General features: G+C 50.9%; 1 protein-coding gene across 5 annotated transcripts in view; it reads right to left on the reverse strand.

Annotated features, from left to right (window-relative positions):
* HIP1 (huntingtin interacting protein 1) overlaps positions 1-20,345 on the reverse strand; it is a 146,330-nt gene that overhangs the window by 18,916 nt on the left and 107,069 nt on the right. For all 5 annotated transcript variants that reach the window (XR_006783481.1, XM_045819422.1, XM_045819423.1 and 2 more), the window contains exons 5-18: positions 19,348-19,428; positions 15,442-15,518; positions 14,902-14,963; positions 10,339-10,479; positions 8,771-8,828; positions 4,986-5,061; positions 4,739-4,879; positions 4,355-4,452; positions 3,912-3,984; positions 2,800-2,983; positions 2,178-2,266; positions 1,664-1,780; positions 648-749; positions 238-381 (exon numbers count right to left, since the gene is read on the reverse strand). Coding sequence is in view for 4 of the 5 variants with exons in the window: in XM_045819422.1 (XP_045675378.1) it covers positions 238-381; positions 648-749; positions 1,664-1,780; positions 2,178-2,266; positions 2,800-2,983; positions 3,912-3,984; positions 4,355-4,452; positions 4,739-4,879; positions 4,986-5,061; positions 8,771-8,828; positions 10,339-10,479; positions 14,902-14,963; positions 15,442-15,518; positions 19,348-19,428 (1,443 nt within the window). In the remaining variant the exon portion in view is untranslated. The remainder of the gene's footprint in view (positions 1-237; positions 382-647; positions 750-1,663; positions 1,781-2,177; positions 2,267-2,799; positions 2,984-3,911; positions 3,985-4,354; positions 4,453-4,738; positions 4,880-4,985; positions 5,062-8,770; positions 8,829-10,338; positions 10,480-14,901; positions 14,964-15,441; positions 15,519-19,347; positions 19,429-20,345) is intronic.

The raw sequence follows: 20,345 nt of genomic DNA on the forward strand, positions 1-20,345 counted from the left end.
TGGGGAAAGAGTGCTAAGTGCATCCCTTTTTCCTACAAAAAAGGAGAGCTCTGCTTTCCCTCATCTGCTCTGTGGGTGACTCAGGGCATGCTGGCATTAGGGGCTATTCATACAGATGCCTTCAAAATCAACCAGGAGGCCCTAGATCCCTCTCATAGCCCCCTGGCTTCCATGAATCCACCGCTGATGCCATGGGTGAGAGGTCGAACTCAGCTGGCCCGAGGGTGTCTCACTTGCCTGTGCGCTGGACAGTTTGAGCTGGGTGTGTTCCAGCTGTTCCTGAAGAGCAGAGACTTCCTCTTCTCGATGAGCCATGGCATTCACCAAGCTGTCCCGTTCCTTCTCCAGTTCAGCAATCTGAGTCACCCATTTTTCTTCTGCCTGCAATGGTGACCACGTGGAAAGAGGGAGTTGCTGGGAGGAACTAAACTGTCCCCTTCCCAGAAGTCCAAACCCACCACTAGGCCACAAGGAACAGAAGGTCATATCTCTTTAACCTGCCACTTTGATTCCCCTGACTATGCACTTATCACAGATGGGACCAGGCTGACCATGTGCTGGACAGTGACAGAGGCTCAGTGACAGCAACACAAAAGCCAGAGCAGGGTGGGGGAATAAGGAAGGGAAGTAAAGAAGGCGGTGGTCACCTGGGCACAGGTGTCCAGGCTGCCTTGGGCAATCTGGAGCTCCTGCTTGCTGGTGGCAAGTTCTTGCTTCAAATTCTCTAGTACTTCCGTCTGCTCTTGAGTCTGAAAGGGGAGAAAAACAGGAGCACCCCCATCTGGGTGGTGGGTACAAGGGATAAACATGTGTAAAAAAGATCCCTGACCTATAAATGAGAGTTGTGTTGTCTTTTGTATGCAAGTTCTACCTCAGCAAAAAGGGCAGGGGCAGAAGGAGAGAACTCAGAGTGTACAAAAATTTTCTTCTGAGTAAGTGGAATGTCAAGGGGGAAATTTTAGGACACTTCCTGAATGCCGTGTTTAAGCCCACAATACTCATTAAAGTAGAAATGGATCTTTAATTCAGGTTTCCCAACACTGGTACACTACCAAATCTTGCCATCTAAAAATAGTCCCCTTCTTTGATTTCTAAGTGGTATTTTTCAAAGAGTAGGTTGTGACCCATTGGTAAAATTCACAGATAACATTTAAAAAAATGAAACAGCAAAATAAAAGATCCCAAAGCATTCACATAGTAAGGAAAAGTATTTCTTTGTGAGACTTTTATTCCCATTAGATAGCTGTGTTTTTCAGTCTGGGTCACAGAAAGGGTAAAAGCCCCAACTTGATGTGTAAGGCATCCAGTTCTATCCATCTGACACTGGCTCACTCCAAAGGGCCCTGCCCGTCAACCCCACCCTGAGTCACGGGCGTTCCTCTGGCTACTGCTCCTTGTAAACCCTCGTTCCTGTCTGATATCCACGTGCTTTCCTTAAGACTTGCCCCAGGAAAGCCTTTGCTGATGAAATGCAGTCACTTCTAACCCCTTCTGCCTCAGAAATCACAACCTGCTCTATGTGGCCTCTTGCAGCACCCTCACAGGGCTCCAGCCCACAGAGCCAGCTGCCCGTGGAGCGGAAGATAAGGCTTTGGATCAAAGCCTGCCTCCAACTTAGATGGGCCCCTCCCTCATTTCCCACGTTTGCCTCCCTCCCACTCACCTTCCGCTGGGCCTGCTCACTTATGCGCTGGTAGGAATCCTCTAGCTCTTTTTTCTCTCGTTCCAAATCTGCTTGGGCTTGTCTGGCCACAGACACCTGTTTAGTCACTTCTGCATTCTGTAAGAGAAGAGCATTGGCGGCTCATCTCAGGCTTAACGAACATCTTCCTTCTATAACAAATGACAGCATTCAGGCTGTGAGGGCCTTAGGGTTGGACACAGAATCACTGTTCTACCCAGGAGAAGCTAGAAGAAAGCTGTCATCTGCAGATACTCAGCTCTGAAGTAGTTAAACAATAAAGGTGAGGATAATAATGCACGTGGGGCTAGCATCTAAGGTGAAGCTCAAGATATGGGCAGTGAGGGAGCCTGAAAAGCTGAGGTTCCCAAGAAATGGTGGAGACCCACTGGAGACTGGTGGGGGCACTGGACCTGGAGAGGCCACGAGGCCTGAGTTGCTCTCTGCCCTGTGAGGTGGGGCCTGCGCATGGTGAGGGGCAGGTTGAGGGTCCTACCTTCCGCAGAAGGTCCGCGTGGTTCTGCACCAGCTCACTGTACTTCTCCTTGAGCTTGCTGTACCGCTGCTCATTGGCCTGGGCTTTCCCTGCAGCCAAGGACCAAAGTGAAGAGCCTACCTGATTGGGACCCTCCGCCCCTCTTCCAATAAACCAGAATCCCTAGAAGACTATCCTTTCTTTTCACAATGTATACACCCCCTTTCCCTTAAAAGCCCTCCTGAAACTCCTTGGGGAAGCCTCCTTTAAAGAGAATTCACCTGACTCAAATCACTGCACCAGTTCATGCGTCCTGAGCATTTTTATATATGCATTTATTTTATCTGTGCTTTTGGCTTTAAGTCAAGCTATTTCTTGGGCTCTCTCTCCTTCGGAGATCCAGCCTCCTGGGCCAGGCACCCCTGTCCCCTTCTGTAGCCCCCATCACCATGTTCTCAGCAGCGCCTCACACAGGGGCCCCCCCTGCTGGACTCCAGTCGCCCTCTGACTGGTGAGGAGAGCTGGCACTGCTGACAGCTCCTCTGGACAGACGCAAGGCTGGGTGGGGCTCTGCCACCCGCCTCCTTCATCCTGACTGATCTCCCGCCCCACACACTCACTCCTGCCCCCGCCAGCCTCTCACTTTCTATCTCTGTCAGGCTCCGCTGTGCCTTCTCCGTGTCTTCTCGCTTCCTCTTGAGCTCATCCAGCTCTGCCCGAAGAAACTCGCTCTCATCGGCAGCCTGCTGCCGCAGGTGCTGCTGCTCGGCCAGCTCGGCCTCCAGCTCACTGATGCGGCCCTTCAGCTGCAGGACAGCTCGCTGGCTCTGTGGGAAGGACTTAGGTAATACGGCTGATTGCCGTGCTGCTGTGGGTCAGGTGTGCTGGGCGGAGAAGCAGGTCCTGTCGTGTTTCTAGCACTGACCAAATAAACGCCTAGGTTTTCCTAACAAACCCACTCCCAAAGTCTCTTGGGAGCTGAGCCTTCAGGTCATTACAAGCCATCCAATCAGCAACAACAGCGGATGACGGTGGGGGAATTCTGGTCCCGTTAGAGTGGCTTGGGAGAGCGATGCAGGAGCTGGAATCAGGAAGGACAGAATGTTCGCCTGTCCCAGTGAGTAAAGCCTCTGACCAGCTCTGGGTGTGAAGGGCTAGGCGTGTACAGCATCAGGCGCTGCAAACAGCCATCAGAGTTAGGGATCAAACCTTCTTACCACCATGTGAGTATAGGTCTTTCTCCTCACAGCTTCATAGCTGGTAGGTGGTCACGGTTAGTTCTGAGGGACACTGGAGCTTGGCTTCAATGCCATTCTCAAAGCAAATACAGTAGAAATGCACTACAACTGAGACCACGGAAAGACCAGATCCTCTAGCTTTGGCATTTCTACTAACGAATCCCCTTTAAAATGTGGTCCAACAAGTATCTATGAGAAGCAATTTTTTTTAAAATCCTCACCCGAGGACATTTTTTCATTGCTTTCAGAAAAGGCGAACGGAAGACAGGAAGGGTGAGAGAGGAACACTGACGTGAGAGAGAAACATCAACTGGCTGACTCCCGTGTGTACCCGGACCAGGAATTGAACCCACAATCCAGACATGTGCCCTGACCGGGAACCGAACCCACAGTCTTTCAGTTATGGGACGACCCTCCAGCCAACTGAGCCACACCAGCCAGGGTTATATGAAGCAAATTTAATTAAAATCTGCTCTGTGATGGTAAAGCCCAGAAGCAGATCAGAGCCCATTCTCACCTCAGTCTTCAGGTTTTCCAGCTGTGCCTTCAGCCCACTGATCTCTTGGTACAATTGATCAATTAAGTGATCCCTGGGAACAGAAGGAGAACGAGTTTGCTTCCACTGTGGTCCTACCCCTCTCCTCCTAAATGCAAGCTGGGAGATCAGGGGAGGAAGTTAAAAGCCGGTGTTAATCTGGGGACAATTCTTTTCAAGTTCATCAATCTATGACAGTCAGTGTTACTAGATACTAATCTAATACCTACGGGTCCACTGTTATTTCAGGATCACTTGATTTTCTTTGGGGATCTAATGGGCTAATATTTGAGGGCCAAGACAGTTCTCTAAGAAGCCCAAGTTCTCTAAGAAGCCTAAGGATTCCTCTTCGGTGAGGTGTGGCGAGTCAAATCACGGCCTAACTTAGTTTCTCCCGCGTTTGTATTAGCCCAGCTTGCACTCACTTCTCATCCTTGTTCACACCGTTCTGACTGTTGAAATTGAAGGGATCACTGCTGAACGAGCTGCCAAAGATGTCATCAAACTTGTTGTCAAATACATTCTGTGGTGACCAAAAACGATTGAGAACAAAGTTAGAGGTCCAGAGAATTCTGACAGGGGGTCAAATGAGTGACGTGTAAGAATGGACTCTTTCTTAATCAGGTTCAAGTCCATTCACAGTGCTCCTAGGGACCACGGGGCAGGGTGCTCAGTCTAACTGGAGCCTGGATTAGAAGGCAGCTGACCCTGCTTAGAGCCAAGGTGGCTTGGCCAGAGCCCCTCCCGTCCCCTCCCCTGCTCCTGGGGGCAATGGGAAGAGCCAAGTTTCTCTCCCACTTGGTCCTCACCTGCTGGGAGGCATCCATGTCCATAAGGTCATCCTTCTCCAAGACTGGCTCGCTGTCAGGGGACGAGGCCTCGGCCGGGATTACCACCACGGGGCTGATGTGTTCTGACAGGGCAGAGGCCCGGAGGAAGTTGGGTGGGTTCTGAAGAGGGAAGACACATCCTGGAAGTCTCTCACTTGTCAGGCCTGCCAATCTCTAAGAGCATCCTGGACTCGGCAGCTCCCAGGGTATGGCTGGGTACACTTACCTCGGGCAGCTGAGGGATCTGAATGAGCCGCTTGAAGTACTGAAGGTTGCTGGAGCGGTAGAACAGATCTTTCAACCTAGGGATGGGGAAGAGCCTGAGAGGGCTGGGGTCTTCACCCGCCCCAGGGAGGAGGGCAGAGTGTACAACCCAGCTTTTCTCCTGTGCCTGCCCAGGCCAAAGGCACAGGCTGTCAAGGAGATGGCCCCCATGGTGCAAGGATTCAATTATGATGCTATAGAGAAAGAGTATTTATAGCCAGTCCTGGTGGTGAGGAAAGTGTAACTCAAACTGCGAAATCCTTTACAAGAGCAGATACTCTGAAGACTAATTTCCATATCACTATTGTTTGACGGACGAATCTTCCTAGGAATGTTTGGCTTAGAGTAACTTTAAAATAAATAATTTTTTTCAGGACAAACCAACTACGCACAAGAAAAGGGAAGGGAACTTAATTACTAAGGAAGATCTCTTTTAAATCACTTCACCTTGTGTTACAGCCATGTGTTATCTCCCCAGTTAGCTTCTAGAGAGTGGGAGCTGGGTCCTGCTGATGCAGGTTTACTACAACACCAGGCATCGAGGAATTATTCAATGAGTATTCATTGGAAAACCTCTATTTATACTGTGTCCTTAATCTTGGATGAATATGGGAATGAAGAAATCGAATTTCTTTCTCATCCTCAGGTCTCTATTTCGAATCTAAACATTGAAAGCCAAAAAAGCCGAGAGCACCAGACGTATTGGGTTGGCCAAAAAGTTTGTTTTTTTCCTATGATGGACCTAGCAGTGCTTAGCTGTCTTTAACTTCATTTGAAATAATTGTTAGATTGTACTGTGACGGCTGTCGTATCAGTGTGTATTATAAAAAAACTTATCAAAATTGGTGAATTTTTGTGCGGCCATTTTAAAATTGAAGATGGAAGAAGATATGCAACATTTTTGGAACATTATGCTTTATTATTTCAAGAAAGGTAAAAACACAACTGAAATACAAAAAAAGATTTGTGCAGTGTATGTAGAAAGTGCTATGACCCATCGAATGTAACAAAAGTGGTTCGCGAAGTTTCTTGGTCCTATTGACACTTTGGCCGAATAACTCTTTGCCGTGGGGCTGTCTGATGCACTGGAAGGTGCAGAGGCCAGGGGTGCTGGAATAGCAGCACCCCTGGCCTCTGCCCACTAGAAGCCAGTAGTGGGAGATAGTAGACATACTCAAAATATCCAAATCAATGAAGTTATTGGTGAAAATGAAAAAATGTATATTTTATTTTATAGAAAAAACATAACGGACTTTTTGGCCAACCCAGTGTTTCATGAGATGAAAGCAGGTCATGGACCCCAGCACCCTCTCTGCAGCACAGAATTTTCTCCAGCTTAGCCTAATGAACTAAATCCCTCAGGTCTCATGACAGCCGTTCGGACCCCAAGGTTAGGAATGTCCCTGTGATGTCATCGCTGCTTTCCCAGAATTAGAGGGCAGTGACGCCTCAGAGAATCATAGAGAATGCCACTTAGAAGAGAAAGTGAAGTGGATACTCACAGGAGATGTTTTCATAACCTAGAAAAAGTTAAAGGAAGTAAAACCACCTGACCACACATCTCCTTTCTGGGACGCAGCCAACAGTAATAGGCTGTGCTGCTTTCAACAGCTACTGGAATTTACATTCCAGGAAATCAGCCCCAGGGCCCGTCTCCTAGGGTTTAGTAAGTCATTTATTATAGAATAAACATACGAGGCTTTTCAAATGGAACAAGGAAATCAGGAGGTTAGTACAACCCTGAACTTGTCCTCTGACTGCTGCTCGGGAACCAGTAGCAGAGAAACCTAAGCTTGGGATTTGGGAGCTATGCTTTTCCTGTTGTCAAGGCTGAAGAAATCAACGGGAAAAACAAGAGGGTCAAAATAAACCCTGTCAAGCTGACTCCCTTCTCTGCTCCCTCGGTCCTTCCACCTCCCACTCCATTCCTTCCCCTCTTCTTGGGCATGCTTAATTGAAGGCGGAGCTATACTCTTCATCTAGCCACTGATTTTCTTTTCCAAGTGCACCGGAATAATTTGCCTCTCAGATAAGCTCTTCCTCTTGTAGCTTAGATAACTGGCTTATTAGCTCATTAATTCATATTAATGCTTATTTATTAAACACTATATGCTTAATGGCTATGTATCAAGTGCAAGAGATGTAACAGACAAGACAAACAGAAATAACGTGCTGAGAATGATGAAGGAGCCCTGACCAGCCTGGCTCACTTGGTTGAATGTCGTCCCACAAATTGAAAAGGCGGCTGACCTGATTCCAGGCAGGGCACATGCCTGGGTTGCGGGCCAGTCCTCAGTTGGGGCGCATGCGATCAATGTTTCTCACATTGATGTTTCTCTCCCTCTCTTTCTCCCTTCCTTCCCTCTCTCTAAAAATAAATAAAATCTTGGGGAAGAAAAAGAATGATGAAGGAAATAAACAGCGTGCTGTGAGGGAGAACGTGGGCATGGAATGGGGTGACGTTGGAGGATCAGGAGCTGGGGAAGAAGATCCCAACTCAAATCAGGTGACTGAAGACTGCCGCTGAGAGTGGTGACCAAAGCTGGCCCAGGGCTGGTCAGGCTGGGAAAACAGAATCCCCGAGAGGGGCGACAGCGTCCCCAGGAGAGGGAACAGAAAGATGCAGGCCCTGAGGAGGGAACTGGAGGAGGACTCCCTGCGGCTGACACACGTCGAGCCCTGGAAACCAGGTCAGAGACAGCGGGCAGGGGCCAGGTCACGCAGGGTCTTGTGGAGCAGAGCCCCGCTTCTATTCTCAGTGTAATCAGAAGCCACTGAAAGGTTCTGAGCAAGGGGTTCACATTTCTACAAGGACGTTCTAACTGCTGGGTGAGAATAGGGTTGCGGGAGGGTGGAGTGGAAGTCTAGGGCACCCCATCGATACTGGAGGTCCTGGCAGATAGCAGCGGTAGCTGCAGAGATGGGAGGAGATGTGACCAGAGCCAGGGTGTCTTTGTAGAGCATCAGCTGAAACTGTGAATGGATTGGATGTAGGGGATGAGGCAGATGGCAAATTCTAAATCTCTGGCCTAAATGGACAGTGACAGTATTTACTGAGATTAAAAAAAAACTGGGGAGACAAAGTTTCTTGGAGGAAAACCTAGAGTCAGTTTGAGATTTAAGTTTGGTGTAGACATGTCGCATACACAATTGGGTACATGATACTAGAATTTAGAGGCAAGGTTCTGCTAGAGATACGGACTTGGGAGTCGTCAACATGTGCACAGTCTAAGACTGCGAGAACATAGGGAGAAGAAAAAGTGATGAGGAGGAAGCCCTGGGCATGAAGCAGGTGATGAATGAAATGGCCGCCTTCTGTGTGCTGCTGCTGCTTCTTCTTTTTTTTTAGATTTTATTCATTTACTTTTATAGACAGGGAAGAGAGGGAGAAAGAGAGGGAAAGAAACATCGATTGGGTGCCTCTCAACATGCCCCAACTGGGGACCCGGCCCCTAACCCAGGTATGCATCTCAACCAGGAATCAAACCGGTGACCTTTTGGTCTGCAGGCTGGCCCTCAATCCACTGACCACCACCAGCCGGGGCCTTCTACGTGCTTCTAGGGGATTTACTGAAGAAATGACAGCTTCCCCAGACACTGGTAGGTTTGCCAGCCTCCTAGTTCTTTTTCTTTACTCGATTGCTTTAAAATGCAGATACCCTCATTCCTCAATTATTTAAAGCAAGTGCTCTTTGATTTTATGGTAGTTTTTGATTCACCTTCGTTTCTATCACTTACGCCACTTACTTTGTGAACTGCTCCATGAAACGGTCCCGGTGGCCTTGTAGGGTATCGGCTGGGAGACCTGGGAGAAATGGGAAAAGAGTGGGAGGGAAGAGGAGGGACAGAAGGCAGGTCAAGCCACAGCAGACCCCCCTATCCTGGGCGTGTGGCCACCCCTGCTGGCAGGCGTTCCTGGCCCAGTGCTGCCCCAGGACTGGTATCGAAGGAACCAGGGAGTCTGGGGCGCTTGTGCTCCAGATCGTTCCTTCAGTTTGCTCCTGGAGTGTGAGCCATGCTGGGCACAGTGGACTGGGAGTTGTGTCCCTGGCCACAGAAGCAGAGGTGACCACTGTGGTTTCCTGTAGTTTGAAACTACTCTGCAATAAAATTTTATCTTTAGGAAAGTGTATACTGCGTGGAGCGTCTCTCCCACTCCTTCCCCACCCACGCCGCCCTGCACAGAGGCCGTCTGGGAGGGTCTTGTGTATTGCTTTCCCTTTAACCCCAAATACTTAATTACCCATTTCTTCTCACATCTCACCACTTTATAAGAAAGTGAGGATGTTCTAATGGGTAATTGGGTTTCACAGCATCTTAGAAACAATTACAAGTTCATCTGTATTCAGAGCTCCTAAGTAACTGCCTGCCTTCTCTTAGAATTTAATCCAGCCTCTGCTCCCTCCAGACATGCCCATCTGCTCCAAGGCCCTTCTCATCCTCGGACATCGAAGTCCAACCTCCCTTCCACCAAACCCTCCTGGAGTCATCAGAGCAATGCTGACTCCCTTGTCCCGTATAAGTATCCAGACCCATTCCTTGTCAGTAACCACACATCTACAGGGTCCCTTGTTGGAGAATTCTAAACTACAACCTTGCTAGTGCTCTATTCATGTCTCCATTTTTCTTGGTGTTCCACCACCCACACCTTCTGCACGTGTACACTCTTCACAGTGGCCGCCTTGGGGTGTGGCCCTGGCAGCACCCAAATCAGATGCATCGGGGACATGGCTTAACGATGCAGACCCCAAGGGCAACAGACCTACCAATGCAGACCGTGCAGGGGCAGAACCCACACACATCTTTTTAAACAAGAAGCACATGAAAGTATAAGAATGTCTGCAGGGCCAGGAGTCTCCAAAATAGATTATACAAAAGCATCCTGGGGCCTGTGGCTAGGTCAGGGTCAGCACTCCACTTACTTGAGCAGCGTTTTATGTTTTATGTATCGCTACAGAATTCCATTTGTACAAAGAGACCATGTGGTTGGCCACTTTGGAAAGAATGCTTTTGCTGCTGTGGGTCTGGGCCGGATCTGTCGCTATTTGTGTGGTTCACAGAATACAGGACATATGTGGATGCAGGTGAGTTCAGGCCAGGGGTGGAGGGAGGGGGCCATCCTGGGACCCCACTGTGGCAAGCCACGTGCTTCACGGGGCACCATGAAGCTGGCACCCTGCTCTTCTCAAGATGGGTCTTTTGGAACAGAGGATGAAAGCTCAGGCCTCGAGGAGCTGCACTTCTCCAGGGACAGCCTCAGGCTGAGATCCTCCTTCTGGCCAGAAGCTCAGAGAAGATCTGGCTGGTGTACTCACAGGAGTGGAGTTTGAAGAGGAGCTTGACAGTGTAATCATAGAGGTGACTGCAGTCCAAGATGACCTGGATCAGTGGGGCGAGGCGACACTGCCCAGCTGTTGTCACTGACACGGAGCGGGACATGTCCAGGGAGTTGAACACTAGAAAACGGAAGGGGGAGAGAGGCAGTGGAGCTAGGAAGCTGTAGGTGACCTTCTCAGAGGGCCGAAGGCAGGGGTCTTGCATACACGGGGCACCTCTGTTGTGCGTACACTATTGCCTTTAATGCACTTAAACTTTATGCCGTGCCTACAGGAGAATTAAAGGTAGCCTTGTTATACAGGCAAGGAAACTGAAGGTAAGGGACTGGAAGGTGGCCACAAAATCAAGAACTGGTTTTGCTGAGAGGTGGTGGGTTAAAAGACAGTTCCTTGTGTGGCCAGCAGGGGCTGGCCCAGAAGCCTGGCCCCTGTAAGCCAAGCTGCTCCATGTGTCTCGAGCAGGCAACTCTGCTCTTCCCTGTGCACAGCCCTGAGGAAGCCGGGAAAGAAGAGACTCAGTCACAGCCTGGTGCAGCGCCTGGGTGAGGAGACTCCTCCTCGAGGCGCTTCGTGGCTTCTGCCCCCAGGCTCAGCAGAGACTGAACACATCGCTTTTTAGTTTCTGGTTTTTAAAAAAAGATTTTATTTATTTATTTTTAGAGAGGGAAGGGAGGGAGAAAGAGAGAGAGAAACATCAATGTGCAGTTGCTGGGGGCCGTGGCCTGCAACCCAGGCATGTGCCCTGACTGGGAATCGAACCTGCGATGCTTTGGTTCGCAGCCCACGCTCAATCCACTGAGCTATGCCAGCCAGGGCTCTCAGTTTCTGATTTAATGGAAATGGGGAGATGAGCTCTTGATCAAGGGAAGCCCTCAGCTGTACGGGGCACCAGAATTTCAGGATTGGGAGGGGCTGCTGAGATAGCTGATCCAGCTCTTCCTCTCATGCATAAACATGTGCTATGTTCCACAAGCTAGACAATGGAAACCCTGATGCTGACAGGTACCCAGTCTGGTGGTGGCAATAGTTAACACACGGGGAAAGTATCAAACATCGATAAGAACACAAGGAAGGGAATAAGCCAGCCTTGGATTCCTGGTGGCCTGCCACGGGGTTGTTGGGATAGCGAAAGGGGGGGTGTGCCAGAGCCCTGGGTGGGTGATTGGAGAGCCTGCTAGAACCAAGTTCAGGGGCTGGGACCAGGATGACCATCAGGATCGAAAGCTGATGGAGGTCCTTGGAGCAGGCCAACAGCAGGACTGCCCCCCACTCTCCCAAGCTCCAGGAAGCAGACTGCCCCCGAGACCCCTCAACATTAACCTATTGCACCTTCTTCTAAGCCAAACAACTGGACCCTCAGCGCACACCAGAGGCCAGGGCTGATTTCCTGCCTGCAGTGGCTGCCCACCACCTCCAGAACTCCACTGGGGCTAGCAACGAAAGACATCCCCGGCAGCCCTGCAGCGAGTGGGGCTGCCCCAGAGGCATGCCCGGAGCTGCTGGGCCCAGCCTCCCCTGACTGCACTAATCCCTGCTAACCACTCAGTCTGGCGGCTGAAAGAAAGTCCAAATGGTTCTAATTAAAAGGCAGCTTTTCTTGACACAAATTAAAAGCAGCTGTCACTGCAAGGCGGCCATCCCCAAGTCTACTGGCTTCCATAGGCTGCACTCTGGCAGGGCATCACAGACGCTCCATCTCCAGGCCTGCCGCTGCTTTCCAGGGACGCCGCTGGCATCCAGGAACAGCTCAAGCAGCGTGACCACGGGTGAGTTACTCGACCTCTCTGAGCCTCCAGATGCTTTTCTATAAAATACAGATGGTTCTAATAGCTCATCTCATAAGGGTCTCGTAATAATTAAATGAAAATGTTGTGTGAAGTGCGTAGCACTGTGCAGTGGCTCTCAACTTTGGCTTTGAGATTGATTAGAATCATCTGGGGAAATTTAAAAACTACTAATGTCTGCCCGCAACTCTCCCACACCCCTGATTCTATTTTAATTGGTCTGGGGTTGGACTGGGGCATCAGTAGATTTCAGAAGCCCCCTCCCCACCCCACCCTAGTGATTCTACTATGCTGTATTTTCTCGCTCAGTGGTTCTCAGACTTCAGCAAGTGTCAGAATGACCAGGTGGCACCGTCCAGCCGAATCCTGTGAGGATGGAAGTGTCCGTATGTGCTGTCCCATATGCTGGCCACATGTGGTTACTGAGTGCCCGAAACACGGTGAGTGTGACTGAGGCCCTGACTGTTTCGTGTTATTTAATGGTAATCAATTTAAATAGTCACACATGGCTAGTGGCTGCCACAGTGGACAGCACAGACATGGGGACCTTGTTAAAACGCTGAGTGGTGGGCCTCCGCCCCAAGCTCACTGTGCCTGGGGTGGGACCTGAGCGTTTGCTTTTCTAACAATTTCAGGTGATGCTGCCGCTACTGGTCCACGGATCATAGAGCCACTGCATAGATGTTAACTGTTACTGGTCCATTTCCCACGGCTGAAAACCAGCGGCACCCTGCTGAGGGTGCAGGTCAGAACCTTGCAAGGCCACAGACCAGGGCTGAGAAGCCGGAGAGGCTCCTTCCGACACCAGTCCTTGTGACTTTTGCATCACACAGTAGGTGAGTCAGGACAGGGAAGGGAGCAGGGGAGACATGTAGAAGAGGGCTCTTGTTCCAAATCAGGGCTCTTTCAGGGACAAGAAAGTCAGACTTGGTAGCTCTCCTCTAGAAAACTCTAAGTAGCTAATTCACCCAGATAATCCCCGAGCATTCAGCTGGACGCTGGCACCATCTCATGAGCTCTGTTCACCTGCTGTTTCTTCACTGCTGCTTTGCTGCTGAGCGCGGGCTACAGACGGGGCTCTGGGCTAGAACAAAGGTGAGTGGGGTGCGGTTCCTGATTCTGAGGAGCTCAGCATCTCGTGGTAGTAAAACAAGTGAACAGTGTAGATGGAAGCAGAGCCAGTTATCAAGGGAGGTGGGAGGGAGCTGGCCCCCTGCGGTGGGGCATTTGCCTGCACCACACACCCATCCTCCCGGCCTCCTCACATCCTGGCGGGTGGCATCGCACCTCTGTTCACTCTTTCTCCAGCAGCTGGAAGGGACAGCCCCAAAGGCTGAGCCATCTGGCGCATGTCCCCAGCCACCACCATGGCATGTGCCCTCTGAAAAGGCAGCCAGAGCTGCAGGAAGCGTTGGGGTCACTTGAGTGACAACTTCTAGACTGATTCTCCCAAGGATGACAATTCCTAGAACATCACTCATATCTGCATGCAAATTAAGCGCATTCCAAAGCTGAATGTCAATGAATTCCAACTTCTCCACATGGGCCCTTCCTGCCCGAAGCGAAGTAACTGAAAGTTCGCCACAACAGTGTGTATACTTCCATGCAAACATTTCTAATGCATTAAAAGCAAAACAAAACAAAACGCCTCTGCACCATTTCTTCTACCTTGCTGACAATGCCTCAGAGCAGGGACTGGATTTTGCGTTTCATTTTTACTTCTCTACTGATTTCTGCAGAGCATTCTGCTCAGATTGGCTGCTAGTGGGCACCACACACCCCTTCTCCCACGCCACAGTTTCCAACTGTTTCTAGTGCTCCTCTTACCACATCCTGCACTGAACTGATCAGTCAAAGTATCGAGGAACTTGCCACCCTGTCACAGGCCTGCGACAGCTGGAATTAACTGGCCGTTTGCCTTATAGATGAACATGATGAAAAAAATTGCAATTTATGGTGAGAGAATTTCTGTCTTTCAAGAGAACCAAAGCCCCAGGGGTGGGCCCTAGATCCTCAAACACTGAGTCTGCCAAGCTTGCGCACAATTACTTGTGTTTTGGAACGTGCTTTCAGAGTTGGACACTTGTCATAGAACATCCTGAATCTTAGAAAACTGGTTCTTCCGTTCCCCAGGGATGGAAGGGGGAGCCGTCTGGGGTAGGGGGGCGCACAGGAGACAAGGGAAGCAGCTGCTTCCTTCCAGAGGAAAGGAAGTGTTAGGGGCCGATGGCCTAGAAGCACCAGAACCCTCAGCAGGAGGGGCCCGGAAGTGCTCCCCTACTAGGGAATTAGGACTTCTCACGTGGATTTGGGTAACAATTCAACTCAACCAGCTTCTTCCCTGGCTCCTGACCAAATACCAGATAGCAGCCCTTCGAGCAGAAATTCAGCCCAGAGGCCAGGCTGGCTGAGTAGCGGACAGGGCTGGGCCAAAGGACCAGCCAGTGCTGGGGCCTTGGTTCCTGGGCTGTCACAGAGGTTGGACCTGTCTTTGGGCTTTTGGCCTTCAGAGGGGAGTCAGTGGGCTGGGGAGTGTGGTCTTTCTGCTCAGATATGAAATCACCAACTCTGAAAATGCCCAAGAGCTTCAGCCCCTCTCTGCATGAGAGGCAGAGAGCCCACAGTCTCCATTTTTCCGGTCCTGTGCTGTGCAGCTTGTAGGGAAAGGGGGACTAGCCCGGCTGGTCCCAGCAGGAAACATGGCTGGGAATTTCGCCATTTCCACAACAGCCTGGGCCAGATGGGAGGGAGGACTCACCAGTTTGGAAGAGGTTAAGTTCGCACTCCAGGTAGTCGAACATCTCCACTGTCAGCTGAAAACTGAACCGGAGAGGAGAGAGAACTTACACCCCACAGCCCAAGGCCAGCACTTCACCTGCCCCTTCCCCCACACTCTGTGCTGCTGCTTCCGCCCCAGTGCCTGCGCGCGTGCACGCACACACACCCCCCCCCCCCACACCCCAGCTACAATTCTTAGCTCCCAACTAAGAGGGTATGAAGGCCATTTGGAGATCAAGTAGGGCGAATTCAACAGCGACAGTGGCAGAGGGAGAGGGCGGGCACCACCACACCGGGGAGGGCGGGTGGAGGGGACAGTGGATAGAGCCTGGAGAGTGAGACAGCCTGGCGGGGTTCTGCAGAAGGCGCCAGCAGTAAGTGGCCCCAAGGCCAAGTCGCCCAGGGGCTTTAGTCCCCACTCCAGCCCCAGCCCCTACCATCAGGCCGTCTAATGGGAAGTGAGAGACTCTACAAAGGCTTCCTTCCCCACGGGGTCCAGAGCACGAGGACAGCCACTTACAAGTTGTTAACATCACTCTCTCCAGCCTCGTCCAGCTGCCGGTCACTCATCTGAAGGTTGCCCGGAAACCTGGGATTCTGGAAGGGAAGCGGAGAAAGGAAGTCAGAACAAGGCACCCCCAAAACTCTCTAGACAGCCCAACTCAGCAACATCCAGCAAGCTGCCCGCACTGAGCTTGGGCGGCAGCAGGCCTCACTCTGCTTGTGTGTAACGAATGCAGACAATTCCTGCCTACACGCTTCCTGGGTGTGGAGTTAGTGCATACAACCTCACACACAACACAGACCCCCGACTGTGGCAAAGAACATCCATCACCCATTACCAGAGGTGAAGCCCCCATCCCACCCCTGGGAGCCAGAAGAAGGTCCCCCCTAACAATCTGTGTCCAGGATGCTCTCCCGTGGTGCAGCGAGACCCAGCGGCTGGGAACGGTGGGCCCCGACCACCCACAAGACGCAGGCAGTGCAGCATTTGTTACCCCCAGTGCGTCTGGAATCCACGCCAGGCTTCCCACTGTCCTTTGACCATTCCCCAAAGCCCCCGTTGTGGGTTCAGGGAAGGCAAACCCACTCTTATGTAGCTTCAGCAAAACGTTAGTCAAATAAACTGGAAGGCAGGAAAATATGACATCATGCACCCCAAAGTCAGGGGACATTATGTTGTATCAGTCATTGTCTGCTATCTGGACCGTTATCTCCTCCTTGGTGTAGTTTGTCTGGAGCACATGGCCAAGGGAAGGGCGGAGGTGGGCAGGGGAGACAGCCGGCTGGTCCAGCAAGCGGAGTTCTGAATTCCAGTGTGAGCACGTTAGGCTCCGGAGACAGGAGCCCTGCACCCCGGCGCCTCACTCTGGCCCAACACCCTGCCCTGGGCCCTCGCAGCCCTCTCCTGCCCTCAGGCCCACCGCCAGCGCCCCCCCCCCCCGTCTCTGACACTGTGAGCTCCTTCAACAACGCTCCCTTCTGGCTGCACTTACTTTCTCACTCAGTCTGAAAATGATGGTGACCTGGTCCCTTACCCCCCGGTTCTCGCCTTTCTTACTGCCTGTCCTTCCACCTGTTACACCTGGTGACTCTGGATTTCTGTCACATTCTATGTCTAAGACTGGCCGCCAAATATCCCTGGAGAAGGACTCACAGCCAGGTCACTGTTGGGTCATGCTCTCTAGCCTCAGGGCCCCGTTAACAGCCCCCACTAGTGCCTGGACGGCCCCCCTTCCCATCAGTAACTGTCCAGCTTTCAAACCTGGTGCCCGACAAGGGCCCCCACACGTGTCTTCCTTCTTACATCGTCGGTAACTCCCTCAGCTTCCTGCTCCGACTGTGCTCGGCCGTCCTTCCATTCCTCCAGCTTCAACAGGGAAGGGCTGCCTCTTCCCTGACTCAGGATCAGCCCTTCCTGTGTCTATTTGATCTGCTCTAGGTTCCGGTTCATTCTCTCAGTCCTCCAACAAATCCTGACTGAGCACCTGTTCCAGGCTAGCTGCACCTGTTCCAGACAGAGGACATAAGGAAACACACACACCCCTGTCCTCTGCCGTCTTGTCTTCTGTCCTCTGCCTTCTTGGAGCCCACAGTCCAGAGCTCCCAGAGACCCACTCCACTCCCTATGCCCCCACCCCTCTACCTGTTGCCTGAGTCTTTCCCATGGTCCCTTATCTGCTTCTAGCTATCATCATCATCATTAGATTTTTGCCCCCTCTCTCCTCTTTCTTGCTTGTCTTCAGGAAGTTCCATCCATTGTCTATCCTGCAGGTAAGAGTCCTGACTGGCTCTCACCATCTTCCACCCTCCACACTCTGTTACCAGGATGGTCTCATGCACCCACTCAGGCCCCTGCTGCTCTCCATGCTGCCTGCTCCGTGAACTAACGTTGACCCACTGCTAGTTCCACACAAACACCGAAGTGTGCTGGGCCTCATGCCCTGTGTCTCCAGCTGATTCCTCTGCCTAGAATGCAGACTCCACCCCTCTTCATCGGCCCCCTCCCCACTACCTGCTGTGTGGCAGACAGTCTGGGGGAGGGGCGACTGTATTCCACAGGAGGCAGGAGGGCTGCAAACTGTGGGGCCAAAGGGTGGACTGTGGCAGATTCTTTTCCAAAGATTGCTGCCATAATGTATCCCATTCAAAATGTTCTTTACAATGTGACCTTGACACTCCTCCTTGAACGGTGATCTCTGTCTCCTCTCATTGAATCTAGGGACCTCTGTGACTGCCTCAGCCAATATAGGACGCTGGAAGGAATGCCTGTGAGTTCTGAGGCCAGACCTTACAAATGCCACGCACTCCCCCCTGGCTCCCTGGGGGGAACCATCAGACTGTGACGAAGCCCTCCCTGGGCCGGAGCCTCCATGAAGAGAGGGATGGCAGGCCGGCTGCCCTTGCTGCAGCTCCAGCCAGGTTCTGGCTGCAACTGCGTGAGACCTTTGGCCAGACCTGTCCCGCCAAGCCCTTCCAGAACTCCTGACCAACACAAAGGGTGGAGATACTAAAAGACTATTGTTGCAAACTGAGTTTGGGGTGACGTCTCGTGCAGCACAGATAAATGTAGCATCCTATGGCTGGGCTCAGCTGTCTCCTGGCCTCTGAGGCGCCTGCCTGGTGACTCTGCGCTAGACACCCCTGATGTGCTTCTGCACCACCCCTGGCACTCTCAGTTCTCACTGCAGTCTGTCACCGCTCCCTTTACCACTTCTCTCCCAACCAAACAAGGACTCCCAGAGGCGGGGCAAGGTCTATTCATCTTTCTCTCTTCAAAGCCTACTGGTTCTGGCCCTTAGCAGGCAATCAATGTGGCACGAGGGGAAGTAAGGGTAGCCACTGAGCAGTGTGGGCTAGTACAGTATTATACGAGCCTGAGTTCAAGCTGCCCCTTAAGTTCATGAATGATGATGGAGACAAAAGACACTAAATTCCCCTGGCGAGCCAGCGAGGCTCAGCTGGCTGAGCTTCGTCCCGCAGAGCAAAAGGTGGCCTGTTCGTCTGCTGGTCTGCACAGGGCTGGGTTGCAGGCCTGGTCCCCAGTCCAGGCACATGTGAGACACAACCGATCAAAGTTTCTCTCTCTCTCTCTCCCCTTCTCTTCCCTCTTTCTCTCTAAATAAATAAATAAAAACTCTAAAAAAATCTAAAAAAAAACACTAAATGATATTACTTTCCCTTAAATCTCCTTCCTTCTCCATTTTCTCCTGCCAGCTCCCTAATTCAGGTGGTTTTCTCCGTCCCCACCCCTGACATGCCACCCTTCCCCACCACCTATGAGCACCACACCCATCCTCCAAGGCCCACCTGCAGCCTCATGTCCTCCATCTTGCCCCTTCAAACACCGTGACCCTCCGTGACTTCAGAGTGTCTCCGGCATTTCTCCACAGGCACGGGTGGAGGCGCACGTGACTGCCGTGCATCACACGTGGCTGCTTCAAGCCTGTGGGCCTCCTCTCCCCAATGCATCTGTACGCCCAGAGAGCAGACCGTGTGCCTACTATTATATGCTATGTGGTACCACACACACAGGTTTACATACAGTAGGTGCCTCAGAAATACTGACTAAAGTCACGTATTGATGAAAAGGAGGTTCTGCATGGAAACTCACTATATAAATGGAAGGAAGTACTTTTATTAACAGTGAAGTCAGTGCTTCTAAAACATTTTCATAGGGCTACTGGACAGGGTTCCTCCTTCAATTTGCAAAACGGGGGACAGAGGGTACGGAAGACATGGGCCACGTCCCAGGGCCCGCCTGACCGTGGCTGCCCTACAAACCGTGTGCTCTCACACAGCTAGGAGTGGTGTAGACACCAGTCAGGCTGCCTTACCGCCAGAAAGGCCTGATGACTAAGGCCATCGAGGCACTGAGGAGACGGGGTGGGGGTGGGAGAGCGCGGAACCGCCAGCAGAGACTCACTTTGGTGTGGTACTCCATCTTCGTTCTCAGCAGTTTGAGGTAGATGCTGCACAGCTGCCCGTACCCCTCGCTCAGGTGGCCCTTCCAGGAAGAGGGAAGAAAGCAGGTGTCAACACTAAACACCTGCGTTGAAAGACCTAGAGCCAGGACTTCACTCTTAAAAATATACATTTTTCTGATTATGAAAATAATAAACGTCCATTGTTGACCTTTCAGAAAATATAGAAAAGTACATATGTGAACAAATCACCCTTAATGTAAACACCAGATATACTCATGGCTAACACTTTGGGGGACAAAATGTTATTTATTTCCTTTTCTTCAATTTAAATAGACTTTATTTTTAGAGCAGTTTTAGCTTCGTTGCAAATTAAACAGAAAGCGCAGAGATTCCCTCTGTACCCCTTGCACATACACAGCCTCCCCCAACCACCAACACCACGCTCCCGAGTGGGACAACTGTCACCACTGATGAACACACGAAGACACATCATTATTGTCCAAAATAAATTCGACATTAAAGTTCCCTCTTGGGACTGTACACCCTATGGGCTTTGATAAATGTATTAACGATATGTGTTCACATTCTAATCTCATACAGAGTGGTTTTACTGCCCTGAAAATTCTCTGTGCGCTACCTTTATGCTGAAATATAAAATGGAATCAACTTGCCTTCTTTTCTTAATATAATGCAATATTTTCTATTTGCTTACATTTTCTTTTTTATCATTATTTTTAGTGACTACCCAGTACATCATAAGCATGTACCATAATTTATCAAACCAACTCCCTGCTGTTCGTTCTTACAGTTTAATCTCGTGCACAAACATGACGACTTTCTTTGGATAAATTCAGAACAAGGGCTTCTTACTTAAGAATTTGAAGTCTCCTACTCTTAGTAATCACAGTCTGGCTATGTGCTATTTCCTTTATTCTGTCTCTCTAAGCACAGGGGAAGAAACGTCTCCTCCAGATGGGCTCCAGCGGACTAAGAGCAT

This window comes from Phyllostomus hastatus, unplaced genomic scaffold, assembly GCF_019186645.2.
Source record: "Phyllostomus hastatus isolate PE091 unplaced genomic scaffold, TTU_PhHast_1.1 phas_scaffold_385, whole genome shotgun sequence".
Lineage (NCBI taxonomy): Eukaryota > Metazoa > Chordata > Mammalia > Chiroptera > Phyllostomidae > Phyllostomus > Phyllostomus hastatus.